General features: G+C 38.2%; 1 protein-coding gene across 4 annotated transcripts in view; it reads right to left on the bottom strand.

Annotated features, from left to right (window-relative positions):
• rnf19a (ring finger protein 19A, RBR E3 ubiquitin protein ligase) overlaps positions 1–16,725 on the bottom strand; it is a 73,967-nt gene that overhangs the window by 22,508 nt on the left and 34,734 nt on the right. For 3 of the 4 annotated variants that reach the window (XM_043688489.2, XM_043688491.2, XM_087986282.1), the window contains exons 2-5: positions 10,844–11,577; positions 5,312–5,634; positions 3,644–3,788; positions 146–308 (exon numbers count right to left, since the gene is read on the bottom strand). In XM_043688489.2, coding sequence (XP_043544424.2) covers positions 146–308; positions 3,644–3,788; positions 5,312–5,634; positions 10,844–11,427 — 1,215 coding nt within the window. In that variant the 5' untranslated portion in view covers positions 11,428–11,577. The remainder of the gene's footprint in view (positions 1–145; positions 309–3,643; positions 3,789–5,311; positions 5,635–10,843; positions 11,578–16,725) is intronic. The other variant, XM_043688493.2, reaches the window with a different exon arrangement.

The following is a 16,725-nucleotide window of genomic DNA, read 5'->3' as shown; positions in this document are numbered from 1 at the left end:
AGAGTCACCCTGTTTCAGATCCAGGAATCAAAACACAGGAACAAATTCCTCCAATGGGCAATGCAGCTTTCATTGATATTGAGAAAAAAAGTTCCAAATCAGCACAATAGATTTTAAAGCATCAAAACTGAGGTCATTACTATACCTTTCGGCCTACATATACAGGAATTCCAATAATCATGGCTGGAATTGCAATCCCTGCAATGAGAGCTATTCCGACAGGAGCACCAACCAATGTGCCAAGCTGCCACAGAATCTTCTTCTTACGACTCCAAGGCTTCTTTCCCCAAAATGTACAGCCAGAAGGACTAAATGGGAGATTAAAAAAATACAAAAAAAATCAAGTAAATTGCACTTTTCTAACAACTTTTAAAAATATGAATATATTTTAAAACTCACCACTTGGACATGTACATGACAGCATACTTACCGAACAAAAGTAATAAAAAAAGTTCCATCACTTTTGTTTCAAATTGTTATTTCAATGGCACTTAAATACAAGCTACAGACTAATCTTTGGACAGGCTAAATTGTGGTGATTATGGTGCAACTCTTTAAAAACTTGTATTATTATGTTGCAATTAGACTGACAAGAAAACGTGTTAATTCCAAGTTCCTTGCTTTGTTTCCACTTTTTATTTCCTCCAATCAAAGTTGCTAAAATTATTAGAAAAGGATGGAGCATATTTTTTCCAAGACGACCAAATTAAACACAATTGGTCAAACACAAAACTATGGAATGGAAGCACTGCACAAATTTCGATCAAATTCATCTCCATACGTAAACGAGTGGAAAATAATTTGGCATCTGGAGTATAATGTGGAAAATTGTAAAGTTATCCACTGTGGAAGGAAAAGTAAGATAATGAGAATTTTAAAAAATGTAATTATGTAAGCATCTGAGTGAGCTGGACAGGGTAGATGCTGACATGATGTTTCCCTCATGGGGAAATCTACAATTTGGAGACAGCAATTTCAAACATTGGGTCCCCCATTTAAGAGAGAGATGGGGAAGACTTCCTTCTCTTAGAGGATTGTTAATTTTTGTAATTTTCTACTCCAGAGACTACTGAAGGCTGGGTTATTGAATATATCCATAGATCAGTTAAACACAATTTTGATCAAAACAGAAGTCAAGGAGACAAGCAACTGGAGTTGACAGCATGACTTCTACTGATTGAGGGAGCAGGCTTAAAGAGGCCTGCTCCTACTTGAATTTATGTTATATTCCCAAAGATATGGTATTCAAATATGATGGATTTCATTCAAAATGAACAAGACAATGACAAAGAAATTGTCAGTACTTTAATGGGGTCTTTAATCTCGTTTGGTGCTGGGAGATTCATTTTAATGCTATTTCCTACCCAAACGATTGGCAGCACCCTTATTCAGTGACCTTCCTAGTTGCAGCCTCTTGCTCTGCTCTCCAGTTCCTCCCAGATGCAGACTCATGACCCTCCCTCCTGAGCAAATTAGTCACACACCCCTATCAAGATTCAGATTTGATTAGAAGCTGGTGCTCCAATGTTGTGGCAGTGCGAGTCCTGATGGTTAAGCAGTATTGTTGCTTTTGAAGTCAACATGGTTTTACAACTGCCTTTCAAAACTACTCCTACCTCACACTTTTCTTCCAAGCATTTGGTCACAATCAGGGCTCAAGAGAGGGAAAACTGTAAATGAGAATATTTAAAGACATGATCTTAAAAGCTCCTGCATTTCTCAACAATCAGAACTCACTTCTACAACATCAGCATTCCACCTTCAGATTGCATCTAGACCTTAAATGCGAATGCAGGTCCTGAGAAGGACAACAGGAGACTGGGCAACATGAATGGTCAGTACTCAGAAAGTAAAGCAAAGGGATGAGACCACAACTCAGAGTCGGGAAGCAAGGCAGGTTTACAGTGACCAGGAGGATCAGGAAACAGTATTACTGATGAGATGAAGGTTATCCAAGTTTCAAGTTACATTTTACTTTCATATTTTTAAACTTATCTTAAAACCCTCATTTACCAGTGTAGGAATCTAGTATTATACAGTATTTCAACTTGTGGGTATAACATTTGCTTTCTCCTGATAAGACAAATCCTACAGAACTTGACTATAATTTTAATATTGGTCCCTAAGGGTAACAGTGTTTCACTGAAAGCTATTTCAATTCGATTCAGAAAAAATGCTTCCAAGCCCATTTATGTTGCATTTCAAATCGATGTGAAGACTTTTCCATCAAATATTTGCAGAATCAGCTTTCCAGGCTTTAAAACAGTCTGGTGTCAGAGACAACCTGCCAGTTCACTTTATTACTAGTAAGTAAGCATGTGACATTGACTGTAGTCAGTTGACTTTTTAAAAACTGAAGTGTGAATTTTGGAGTCATTGCAACTTCCTTAGGATAATTGATTAACGTGACTAAGACAAATATTTTGATATTAAAGGAATTGTGCACTGACAAGATTTTTAACCAGTTAAGATCAAATGTAGTCTTCGGTTAAAACAAAAGTATTTAAAATTCCATATTTGCAATTTAAATTTCTTTTTGTCTGCATTTATAATAGAACTGCCGATGTAATATGGTCGTGTTGTAATTACAATCTCTAGTCAGTGGTGGTGCTACAATGCCTCCACCCAAGCAGCTATAAACCACAATACGAAAGCAATTCTTTTTTTCTAAATGAGGACATAATGAAAATGATAGATACTGGATAGGAATGTATCAGAGACATGGAAAACCTGTTAGCACCCATACAGTTCTAACCAAACCATCAATGCCCAATTTGTCCCACTGCTTCTCCATCATCCAATGCAAGATATTTCCTTCAATTAAATGCTAAAAAGTCAGAAACAACCATCTTAGATCCCCACCAAAGACTAAATTTCCTAGACACTAATCCTCTCTAGTCACTGTCAGAGGCTGACAAGAGTTTTTTTGTACACTTGGCATTCTCGAAGAATCTGAATGAAACTTCTGACATCATATATTCTCCATCACGAAGAACATTCATTTCAATCTTTAACATTGTGCATATCCACTTGGTGCTGGTCGAATCTCAACCGTGCCATAATTGTGTTTCAGACTCAACTATTCACAAATGCTTCTAAAATGGATCTATCCCAAAATCTCAACTGATGGTATCTTGACTTACACCAAGTCCCATTCAGCCATTTCCCCTCATGTTTGCAGATATAATTAGCTCAGATGTAACAAAACATGGATTTCAAAACTCTCACTGAGCTTTTCATGTCCTTCATTTCATCACCACTCCTTTGCGGTATAATCTCCTCCAACCCTACAACTCTCCAATACCTTTGCAATTTTGCAATTAAGGCCTCGGACAAATTTTTGTACAAAACTCCACCAGTGGCAGCCATTTAGATTGGAGTTCTGGAATTCCCTTAATAAATCTCTCCAACTCACCAACACTCACCCTAGACCCACCTCTTGGTGACCTTATGTTCTAACATCTCTTCCCTTTAACCAGTGTCAAACTTTGGTTGATAATGAAGTGTCTTGGGAACTTTTACCACTTAAAAAAATTCTATGGAAATGATAATTGTTGCTAACATTCAACATTTTGAAAGAAACGTAAAGTGTCCACAATTCTGGAATCAGCCTTTCAAGATTTAGCTATTGTTAAAGACTTACCTTAAATAGTGTAGGTCAGAGATTTCTTTCATGCAGAGCCAACAGAACTCACAACCACATACTGCACAAGTCATATGATTGCAGCTTCCATCATTCATTTTTATTATGTATGCTGCACATCGTGGACAAGGTTTAATATCATCTGCTGTAAAATAAGAGGCAATGATAAACCACATTGAAAAATATAAATAAACAAAAGGGACTAAGCACAAGGGCCCTGCATCAATCTTCGTAAACCGAATTAAACTGTGTGCAACCAGCTTTTCAAATTCTTGAACGATCAGACCAATAAGTACTCCTTAATTTCTATTTGTTCCCTCACTTTCCAGTACATAGGCTTTTTCATTATTTGATTCCTGCTGTGATTAGGCATGTTACATCCTTGAAATTAATAATACAAGTTAAAGCTACTATGGCACACAAATTACCTCCCACTCTGTGTCAGATGATGATTCATGTTGCAGAACTTAATTCAAGACAGACCACGTATACAGGGCTTAGAAGCTGATGTCCACAGCTCCTTCTCAATGGGTACATTTCAAAGAGCCCTGGTCTGCCACTCATTTGTCTGTTCGAACTTGTATCTGAGAGACTCAGACACCTGCCTGTTGTAAATGAGGGCCCTCCTTGTAACGTGAATCAAACAAGGAGGTTAGGCAAAACTTCACCCAGAGTGGTTAAAATGTGGCATGTACTACCACATGGATGATTGAGGCAAACAACAGATGAACTAAAAGGGAAATACGAGACAGCAGAGTTGAACTAAGGTGGGAGAACAGCCATGTTGACTATAATCACCAACAGAGACCAATTGGATTGAATACTCTGTTTTTGTGGTGTAACTTTAGGTTCTAAACAATGGAGAATAAATCCCACACGTCATCCATTGCAACAAGATATGTAGTGCTGCAAGGAAAACTTGTGGAAAGTCATCTAAATTTCCATTTGGATTTTTCTGGAGCCAAGAAGAACAAACAGTCTTACTAAAATGCCCCCTTTCACCACCCACAAGTCATATTTCTGAGTCAGCTCCAATGAAAAGCCACCATATTTTCCACCCAGTCCAATGCTTGTTCACAATTTGGCAATGAAATAGAATCAAAACCAGTTTCACAAGCACTAGGCAAGTTACCCAGTGCCACTGTCTGCCCAATGTCCAGACAAAGTAAGAACTTCTGCTATTGTTGATCCTTGACAGAAGTTGTCACAAGGCACCTACTTGTAGCCAAGGTTGTATAGAAAGACTCTGTGGGAACATGGTGCCATTGGACACAAAGGAACACTCAATGTTCTTACAAGACTGCAAGTAATTTTTTAAGACAATTAGATCATACAATTTATGACTGGACAAGTAGATCCTATTCTGAGTTTGCATAGTAAGATGGTTTGGCGGAAGCAAATAGGTTGAAAATGAGCCACTTGTTTTTAAGTATTTATTTCTCCTCGCCAGCAAGATCAAACATGTACAACTTGGCAAATACCAACACCGTCTTCACAGGTGAGGTTCAAAACAAAAATACACTTGAGTTAGTTGCCTGTTTGGACAAGATAATTCTTAAAATGTCAATACAGTTTCTAGCATGATTGGGGAATAGGACAGCAACACTGGAAAGCTGAAAACATTGTGTGTTTTTCTATGGGAGAAGATTCCATTAAGAAAATGGTTACCTGTGGAGCGAGATGGTAAAATCTGATTGACCAGGAGGCTGTTTATTTCAGGTAACCCCTTTCTTCCCGAAATCTCGTCCTGAACGTATCTACGAAGAGTCCAGTTTTCTGTACCTGCTGCACCAGATTCCTGACTGTAGCTGATTGATGAAGAGCGTATTGCTCTTAATTGCAAACTCTGTGCTCTCTGTTGACGTGCTGCATCACAAGTCTGATTTGGATGCCATATTTGCTTACAGTGGTAACAGAACTCAGTGCCACATCCTTCACGGGCACAAGTGAGTTTAGGACAGCTGGCACAGCCAAACGCTATCACTGCATAACTGAAAAAGTAAAAAGATATTAGTTGTGGTCTGTGAGAAAAACAAGTTAAGTCCTTATCACTGCTTTATTTTACTGGGCATCAAGTGAGTTACTCAAATCATAGACAAGCCATGCATGCATCCCAAAGGATGCTTGGATTTTGCAACTTTGAATCACTAAACAACTTCATGCAAATCTTCAAATTTACCTTACCAAGACTCAAAATTATTACAAAGCAATGTTTGACCTAAATTCCAGTCCTTAAATTGAACTAAACCAAATTACAAGTTTGGTACAGTCACAGATGCCAGTGACTGTACCAAAGCACCTTACTTTATGGGTTTGACTCTCATTGCCCTATAGCTTTCTCATTTAATAGTGCAACCCAAAGATATGTAATACTTCTAAGCCATTGTGACCTTTAAACAAATCATCTTAACCGTCAAATACGTAGTTCAAAGTTTCAAATATGGCCTATATAGTGGATAGGGGAATGTTTATAATGCTGTTTATGTGGACTTCCAGAAAGCATTTGACAAAGGCCCACATAAGAAACATAACTACACTAGAAGCCTATGGATAGGAGGCAAAATTACTGACATGGCTACAAAATTGGTTGAGTGGGAGGCAACAGAAAGTAGTAATAATGCAAAGGAACTCAAAATGGCAAGACATGACCAGTGGTGACAAGAATCTGTAATAGGGCCTTAATTATTCACTTTATTTATTAATGACTTAGATAAACACATACAAAATCATATATCCAAACTTGTTGATCACAAAGTAAGGCAGCATTGTAATTTTATGTTTTCATCAACACTGTCTACAAAGAATTATTGACAACCTAAGTGAATGGGCAAAATGTGGATTTCAACATGAGCAAGTGAGAGGTTCCACATTTGAGACTAAAGAACAATAGAGGAGATTAAATATAGTGAGACTGCGTGTTCAAGAACATAGATCTTTAAAATTTTACAAACAGGTGCAGAAAATAATCAAGAAAACTAATGACATGCTGGCCTTTATGTCGAGAGAAGTGGAGTAGTAGGATGTAGACGTTATGCTGCAGTTATACAAAATCCTAGTTAGACCCAACTTGGAGTACTGAGAGCATATACAGACACGGCAGCTTAGAAAGGATGTATTGGCCTTGGAGGAAGTACAATATAGATTTACAAGAATGATACCTGGAATTATGTTATGAGGAGACATTATATAAATTAGGCCCATTTTCTCTAGAATTTAAAAAGATAAGGGGGAAGGGGTCTGATAAAAAGTCTTCATGATATTACCAGGAAAAATAAGGGTAAATAGAAAAATAAACTATTGCTTGGTTAGAAATTAAAATATTAGTGGGCAGAATCTAAGAATTGGGGTCAGACCATTCAGGAGAAATGTCAGGATGCACTTCCCAAGCTCCCACCTTGGGACTCTCCAACCACACGGGAGCAATGTGGATTTCACCAGTTTCCCCATCTCCCCTCCCTCCACCTTATCCCAGTCCCAACATTCCAACTCGGCACCGCCCTCTTGAACGGTCCTACCTATCCATCTTCCTTCCCAGCTATTTGCTCCACCCTCCTCTGCAACCTATCATTTTCACCTTATTCATCTATCTATTGCTTTAACAGCTACCTTCGCCCCACCCTCATCCTCCCTACCATTTATCTCTCAGCTCCCTTGGCCCACAAGCCTCATTCCTGATGAGGGGCTTATGCCCGAAACATCGACTCTCCTGTTCCTTGGATGCTGCCAGATCGACTCTGCTTTACCAGCACTACACCCTTCAAATTAAAATTTATGGTACCCATTTTAAATGTTTGCAGTGTTGTCAAGCAGATTTTAGTATTAAAATGTCACATACCCATCTTTACATGCAATTCTAAAATCTAACAGAAGTCTTGTACTTGGGAATATCTAACAGTTTTCTGTTCCATGGTTTCATGCTGGTTGCAAATAATCATTAAGATTATTAGAAACACCCTTAAGCAATTTATCTAATTGGTATTAACTAACTAATGTGGGCCAGAAAGGCAACAGGTTGTATGCCGTTTGGATCGCCTTTGCATCAGTAGGGAAATACTTTGGTTGCTTCACGTTTGGCAGGGATGTTTAGTCTGATGTAGCATCTAATTTTTACTTTGAGGGCCAGGAATCATTAATGATGGCAGCTGTAAGTCTTGCCTCTTGCAGCCCATGGGCTCAGTAAAACTAAATACTTCACTATGTTAATGCTATGTAAATGCAAGTTATTCTTGATGTTAAAACATCACAAGCAGGATTTTAAAAAGTTGACAATTGCAGAAGTCGGAATACAAAATGTGTACGGCATAACCACTACAAAGTTCTTTCTATAGTTATCTTGAAGATTTACAGTACATTTTCAGGCACAGCATGAGAAACAGATGAAGTCACACAACTCTGACATCTCAAATAATCCTATTTGCATGAAAAGATGCAAACTACCAATAAGACTCTCATTTCAGTTAAGGGCTCAGCAGAGTTACTGCAGTGAGTCAATACCATTACTTGATTATGCTGGTTAATGATCTAAGTTTGGGTAGCTGGTGGATAGGAATAAAGCCACAAACTCTTGGATTTGCTGCAAAGCAATTGTGTTCCTACTTCTGGGCCAGAAGGCCCAAGTTCAAGTCCCACCTGCTTCTGAAGTGTGTGTTATATCACATCAACAGGTTGTTCAAATATCTGCAGCTTCTACTGAATGATCCCAAAGGGGATCTTAGAACTGATCAGTACTCCCTCTTCTGATTGCAAGTAAACCAACTACTAGGCAGTGAATCGTCACAGTATCACTATTGAGTCGCCCAATTAAATAAAGATTGGTTGTGGATGTAGCACAGTGTGACAAACACCCAAAAAACTGAACCTCAACATGCAATCCATATATGCAGGAAAGCAGCAAGTGAACGATATATGCAGTCATTTTTAATTCTTTACATCCACAAGCCGAGGTATGATAACGAATGTTCAAGTTCTAATTAGAATACGCCAAAGCAACCAGAATCAAATCCAAGTTTGAGATTCAAAAACAAATCTAGATTCAATACATTTCATAAGTGCTCCAAAAAATACTTCCTCAAAATATTCCAAATATTGATCTGTCAATAAGTGTAAGATTAAAATGTTTTAGAACATTCCTTTTCCAAAAATAAAAGAAGAAATTGTCCAAGTGATTAATAGATAGCATTTACTTCAGCATTTAACAGTAACAAAGTCAGTTTTAATATAATTCTAGAAACAGCAATTCAACTAGCCCCAACTCCCTGAAGGCTCTGCAAATAACTTTCCTTCAGATAAATATCCAATTTATTTTTGAAAGTCACAATTGAATCTGTGCCACAATTTCAGACAGTGCATTCCAGATTGAACCAATCTCTATGTGGTATGACCAAACTCATTTGATTCTGTGCAGCAGTTTCTAAAACATTAGAGTCAACTTTAAAATTATAGAGTAAATCCTTCCATGATGTAAGCCCCTCTCAATCTCTCTTGCAGCCTTATAATACCCGTAAATCTCTGCAATTCTCCAATGGGAATGGACGGGTATCAGGTGACAGTAACCAAATTCCACAGCCTTTCAAACAACGCTTGAACTGTTACCTGGGTTAGCTAGCACAGGTGCAGCTGGCATCCAGAAATGATGATTGTAACCTGGAGTCACTTTACACTCACATGCATGAAGGGAAAGAATCTCCTAACCCAACAATACAAATCTGACAATTTCCTTCTACCTCTCAACACAAAACATTTCACAGGTTTCACAGGAATTGAACACCTTTCATATGCCTAAATAACAGCTTTGCCACATCCTTCCCAACTATTCTGACAGTGAGTGTAGATTCCAATCCAAGTCTCACAATGCCCAAAACACAGATTTCCAAAAGGAGTTTCTGAAAAGCAATCAGTAGTGAAAACCATGACTTTGTTTTCTTCCACCTGAAGTGGAAACCAGAGGCAATAGCTAACCAGGAGGCCAAGGATTAATTAATTTATGGACTAAACTGGCTGAAGTGACCTTCTACCTATGGCTAAAGTTAGTATTGCTGGCTTTTAAATTACACAAACTATTCTAAGTTGCATGTCATGTTAATTCCCAAGAGTTTAAGCATACTATAAATGGCCTTCATTACAAGAGGAATGGAGTACAGGAGCAGCTGTACAGGGCCCTGGTGAGACCACACCTGGAGTATTGTGTGTAGTTTTGGTCTCCAAATTTTAGGAAGGACATTCTGGCTATTGAGGGACTGCAGCGTAAATTCATGAGGTCAATTCCCGAAATGGCTGGACTATCGTATGTTGAAAGATTGGAGTGACTGGGCTTGTATAAACTTGAGTTTAGAAGGATGAGAGGGGATCTGATTGAGATGTATATGAATATTAAAGGATTGGACACTCTGAAGGCAAGAAGCACGTTTCTGCTGATTGGTGAGTCCAGAACCAGAGGACACAGTTTAAAAATAAGGGGTAGGCCATTTAGAACACAATTGAGAAGAAACTTCTTTACCCAGAGAGTGGTGGGTATATGGAATGGTCTGCCCCAGAAGGCAGTGGAGGCTAAGTCTCTGGATACTTTCAAGAAAGAGATGGATAGAGCTCTTAAAGTGGAATCAAGGGTTATGGGGATAAGGCTAGAACAGGATACTGATTGTGGATGATCAGCCATGATCATAATGAATGGTGGTACTGGTTCGAAGGGCCGAATGTCCTATGCCTGCACCTATTGTCTATTGTCTAAATGAACCTACATTCAAAAGTTTGGAAAATATTTATTCAAAACTGAATCGTGAACTGGTGCACTAACTTAGTTTAAAACAAAACTTGTTTCAAATGCATAGTAGAGTCAGAAAGTTGCCATACGAAAAGCAACATTCTAATCAGAGACATCCAAGTATCAAAACTTGTTAACTGTGGTGTTAAACAGCCTTAGACCTCATTACACAAGTTCTCCCCTCTACTGTGAAAAATTAAACATTTTCATTAGATCAGTCTAATGTAAAATTGTAGCATTAGAAGGACATAAATATCTATGACAACAGTTGTTAACATACGTTACTACCTAACTACAGAACAGTGCTTTGCTCAGTTCACAGAATGCATTTAATAACTCAAAGCAGCAATATTTCGAACACTGAACAAGTAACCACATATTGCCTCTTTTGCCTCTTCATTTCCATGTCAACCATTTCATCGAATATGGTCTTTCCTTACCCACAATCTGGAGCAGGGCACCATCTGCAGTCTGGATCTGCCACCAGCCACCGGCGTAACATAAACTCCTCATACTTCTCCATAAGTACATCATCGTTTAAAATTGACTGGATATCATGTGGGTTGAATCTCTCAGTACACTCTGGGCAGCTAATATTAACCCGACTTTCAGAGATCTCTATCCTCAAGTACTGCCGTAAGCAATCTGCACATGACCTGTGGAGGCAAGTCATTATATCTGGGAATTTGTCCTTAGAAAGACGCAAAAGGCACAGGGGGCATTCAAGAAAGTCTCCATCTTGTTTGTCAGTAGATGCGGTCCCATTTTCAGAAGGACCGCAGGTTGACACTGAGTTTTTATCATTACATAGTTCTGAATGAATGCTTTCAATACTTGCAATCCCGTCAACTCCGCCATTTAAATCCCTAGACTTTCGCTTCGATTCTTTTTTTCTTCGAAACAGAGACCCAAGTGAAAGGCGACGTTTCTTTGGCGCCTTTTTAACAGAAGGTAAACTAACAGAAGATGCAGAGGACTGGAGATCGCGTTCTGATCCCATTTGCTGATTGTGATGCAAACTCATTTCTCTTGCACCCCTCTCTCAAGAGGTTCCAGTCTTGGAAATGTGCTGCAGAATGTTGATATTCCAAGTGCTAATCCATGTTCTATAAATTTTCATTCATCAAATGGGTGATCACAAAACAAGTTACCAGAAAACAAAATCCAGGAATTTCTGGAAAAGAAAACAGGAAACAGTCAAATCATTCAATTGTACCCACGCTGTGAATGATACATAATTTATGTATAACTTCTGAAAATGTTGGCCATTAAAAAAAAAATCAATATAAAATTTCAGAAATATTCATGAAAATTAGTATATATATAGATATGAAGATGTCCAAACACCAGCTCAAAAAGATTAGAAAATGACCAGATGACAAAAAATATGAAAGAGAGCCACTTAAAAATCATGACAAATTCTGCGCAGGAAGCTATGAGACATTATATAAGCTTTAGGGAGGAGAGGGAGTCACAGTTTATTTATGAAGAATCATAACATACAAAAACATTTCTGATGTAAAAGTATGCCAACTACAGGATGAGTAGAAAGAGACACTTCTTCATGTTGGGTATCTCCAACTTGCCAAGCACAAATCTCAACTGTGCCATGGGAAAGTATCAATATTCTCAATATTCCAAGTGTAATCTGACAAATGCCTTAGATAGTTTTTAAATACCTTCCTATTTTTAAATACTCCATTCCCTTTGGAAATAAATATAATGAGTAACATACCAAGTCACAATTGCTTGTAAATCCTCTGGCTTTAAAATCTGACTTCATCATTATGGAATGACGAACTTCTCCATTATTTTAGAAAATTAAAAATCCACAGAATTTTAAAATCGACCTCTACATTAATCACACAAATGCTCCCTGTAAATATTTTTAAAAGTGTATTTGAGAATTCTTCTGGACTACCATTTCCCCAAACAGTGCCAGAATTAATGTCGGGAAAGATAATCGCCACACGAGATCTTGTCCTACAGGAAGGTTGAGGCCAGTGGTGAACGTTCGCACTTTACCATCACTAAGTACAAAATACAGACCGATAATTTGATTGAGACTCAACCAGTTATGATTAAACAAAATAGTTGTAAAAATTATTAATAGTGGATCTCCAGCATCTGCGGTCCTCACTTTCTCCTAGAATTATTAACAAGCCAAACATATTAACCACTAACAAAAAGTATTCACATTTGGTGTAGAAAAATGCAGTCTGCAATTTCAACCAACTTTTGCAATCACTGATGGTCATATTTGATCATGTCAGGTTTGCAAAGCATCTTAATAAGTTTGAAAGTGATCATCCCCAAAACCAGATCCCAAATATCCAAAAGCCTGAAATTCTAATAGCCTGAATGTTAATATTGCTCAATTAGTAATTTTTCTTAGTATTAAATACAAAGGTTTTTTTGTTTACTTTGCTAGATTTTTAGTTTTTAGATTAGATTACACAGTGTGGAAACAGGCCCTTCGGCCCAACAAGTCCACACCGACCCGCCGAAGTGAAACCCATCCATACCCCTACATTTATCCCTTACCTAACACTACGGGCAATTTAGTATGGCCAATTCACCTGACCCTGCACATCTTTGGACTTTGGGAGGAAACCGGAGCACCCGGAGGAAACCCACGCAGACACGGGGAGAACGTGCAAACTCCACACAGTCAGTCACCTGAGGCGGGAATTGAACCCGGGTCTCTGGCGCTGTGAGGCAGCAGTGCTAACCACTGTGCCACCGTGCCGCCCACAGTTGTATATGCTGACAAAAAAATCAGCAAGAACCAGTTCAATACTAACAAATAATTAATTCAGTGATAAACTAAGCATCTGAGAAATAATTTGGATAGTTCTTCTTAATGTGTACAATAATAACCACAAAAACAGCAAACAGACATAGATAAGCATGGTCATTTGATGATTATACATTCAGAAGCTTCTGCTCTTCTCCATTTTTTCCAATTCAAATCTGTCCTGCCTGAGCTGTAAACAGAACTTCACGTAGCTCCTGTCCCATTATGCCTTTGACTCTCACCACACTAAAATCATGACCACCTGATTTTCATTCTTGGCTGCTAGTAGCAACAACATTGTAAATATTTTTCTTTTCTCATGTATTCTCCCATCCTTTTCAAAACTGCCATCATACTCAAAGATAACATCTCTGATTCTGCAAACTCTCAGACATTTCCAACCTCTCTAAATCCTAGGAGCAGCTCATTTCCCAAATCTGAGTCCAAAGTTCTCCAAACAGTCATCTGCCCTTGGACATTAGAATGCAGGTTCATAGTTCCTAGAAAGTGGAATCACAGGCAGACAGGGTAGCAAAGACTATGTTTGGTACGTTTGCCTTTACTGGTCAGTGCACTGGAGTTGGGAGGTCATGATATGGCTGCACAGAATATTGGTTAGGTCACTGTTGGAATAATGCATTCGATTCTGGTCTTCCTGTTAATGGAAAAGGATGTTGTTGAACTTAAAAGAAATAATAAAAGACTTACAAGAATGTTGCCAAGGTTGGTGGGTTTGAGCTACAGGGAGACGCTGAATGGCCAGGACTATTTTCCCTGAAGGGTCAGAGGTTGAGGAATGACCTCAGGTTTATAAAATCATGAAGGACATGGATAGAGAGAATAGTCAAGATCTTTCCCCAGGGTTGGGAGTCCAAAAGTAGAGGGCATAGGTTTAAGGTGCATGGGGAATGATTTAAAAGGGACTTAAGGGGCCACTTTTTCAAGCAGAAGGTAGTGTGTGCCAGATGAAGTGGTGGCACAATTACAACATTTAAAAAGGCATCTGGATGGGTACATGAATAGGAAGAGTTTAGAAGGATATGGGCCAAATGGGACTAGATTAATTTAGGAAATCTGGTCCGCACGGATAAGTTGGATCCAAGGGTCTGTTTCATGTTGCACAATTCTAAGATTCAGCACTGAAACAGATCTCATGGGAGGAGATAGCCTAGTAATATTAACTTTGTCTATTAATCCAAAAATCCAGATAACATTCTGGGGACACTCGTTCGAATCCCACTACAGATGGTGGAATTTGAATTCATTAAACATCTGGAATTAAGAAACCAGTGATGACCATTCATCCAATGTTGATTGTCAGAAAAACCCATCTGGTTCACTGACGTCCTTTAGGGAATGAAATCTGTCATCCTTACCTGGTCTGGCCTACATGTGACTCCAGACCCACAGCAATGTGGTTGACTCATAACTACCTTCTTGGCAATTGGGGATGGGCAATAAATGCTACCTAGCCAGCAACACCCTAATCCCATGAGCAAACTTTTTTTCTTAAATCAAATAACAAACAATGCCTTCCCTTCTATGTTAGGCTGCAAAATGTGACAAGACGAAGTGTAATATTTTTCTCTGACCCTCCTCTGTTGTCCAGCTTGTTGGGACAGCCTTTGATTTGTTCTATACTCACCTATCCAACTATAGCAAATTAAAAACAATATCAAGGAAAGGAAAAGCCATAGGCAAGAATGAAGGCAATTTCATGATTTCATTATGTCACAAAAGATCCTGTGGGTTCTGTTTCACCCTGTTATTCCTTGTATTAAGGATCCTTTCTCCTTAATATTTTTAAAACTGAAAAATATGAATAACTCAACTACTGATTTTAAAACTGGGAAGGGATCAAAGTACATCTGGGGTGTGGAACTGAAGAAGTCATTAGGAGAACAAATGAAAATAAAAAACAAATAGAAAGTGCAGTACATGAAGTGTCATATATCGATAACTATGTTCTATGTCACTTAGACAACTTTGGCTTTCTTTAAACATTCTGAAGTACGTAAATGCACATGTTGGAGATTTATCATGCTCTTTACTTGTACTTGGAGGTGGATTTATAAGGATGTGATTCATTAGTGCAAGATTGCACAATGCATAACAGTAGATTAGATTCATTTCAAAATTACTCCAGTTGAAATACCATATTAAGACACACCCTTGCAGTTATAAAAATGTCATTAAGTTAGCAGGTATGAAGTTAGCGTCACCACACAAAGAGCTGAATAGTCACTGCCTTCAGAGAGTTAACCAAATTGTGTTCTTCTGAATGTGTGTGCAAAAACTCAGTAAAGTTCATCACGTTAAAAGCAAATCAGAGGTAATTCAATGGCTTCTAACAGACCAGTATCAATAAATTGACTCTTAACACCATCTAATTAATAAATGCTGGTCCAGTTAGTGACACCTACATCCCATGAATGATAAAAATAGAAGATTGTATTATTATGCACAAGACAAAAAACCCTTAAGTCCTGTTTCAATTAAATAACAGTTGTTACTCTGATACTTATCTGGATTGGCATAATAAAAATGGATTAAACTGCATCACCCTCATGCTAGTCAACTATAACCCAAGTTCCCTTCTCATCTTGGACCATATGAGGAGTATTCAGAGTTTTAGGGAATCGAGAGTACCTATGTGTGTAACAGTTCACCCACAGTTGCTCTGAACGTTTAAACTGTATCAAATTAGGACTACTCTGCTGAAGTCACATGTACATGAATCAGGATAGAAAATCAACTCAGATTATATTACCTATGTAAAATCCATTACAAAACCACAAATCATTTGTTTTAGGAGTACATAGACAGTTGGCTGGCACCTAACTTAATTTTACATTTTCATTCACAACATTGTGCTTAAAACACTAAAATGTTCATAATAATTCATAAGTACAGGTAGCTCTCCTATAATGCCATAGTTGCATTCCAACAAAACCTCACTTCATATAAATAATGGGGACGAGGGAAAAGTGGGGTTGGGGCAGACCAGCAAAAAATACCACTCACGATCGCTCAAAAATCACCCAAAAATCAACACAAAGTATAGTACAGCCTGAATGAAGATATAAATTACATTTATCAATGAAACAAAATTAAGTTTAACACAGTATATTTAAAAAATATTGTTAATGCAGGGACAGAGGGTCATCATGGTGCATAAGACAAACTCCCTCATTCCTGTTAAGCCAGCTATATAACATTCTCTCCTTACATTCAAAATACTTTAAAATATCTAGCTTCTCTTCCAGTGTTATAGACTTGTGTTCCCCACTTGCAATTTTATCACCAGGATGCTTCTCGCTAACATTTTTGTCACAATGCCCCTCCATTTTTCAAAAAAAAGGGATAATCTAAGATTAGTGTACCTTTCACCGGAAGCTGCTCAATGTATCTCTCATAGAAAGCTGCTCTGTCGGCAGCTGACATGGGCAAACCTGCAGAATGGCACGAAGACCGATGCTGACATTAGCACATGCGCAGAATGGCATGAACATTGGCACATGCAGA

This window comes from Chiloscyllium plagiosum, unplaced genomic scaffold (genome assembly GCF_037043375.1).
Source record: "Chiloscyllium plagiosum isolate Xiang-an unplaced genomic scaffold, Cpla_swu_hap1 HiC_scaffold_4, whole genome shotgun sequence".
In the NCBI taxonomy this organism is placed as follows: domain Eukaryota; kingdom Metazoa; phylum Chordata; class Chondrichthyes; order Orectolobiformes; family Hemiscylliidae; genus Chiloscyllium; species Chiloscyllium plagiosum.
The sequence above is the reverse complement of the archived record's forward strand: the minus strand, read 5'-3'. Positions and strand labels throughout refer to the sequence as shown.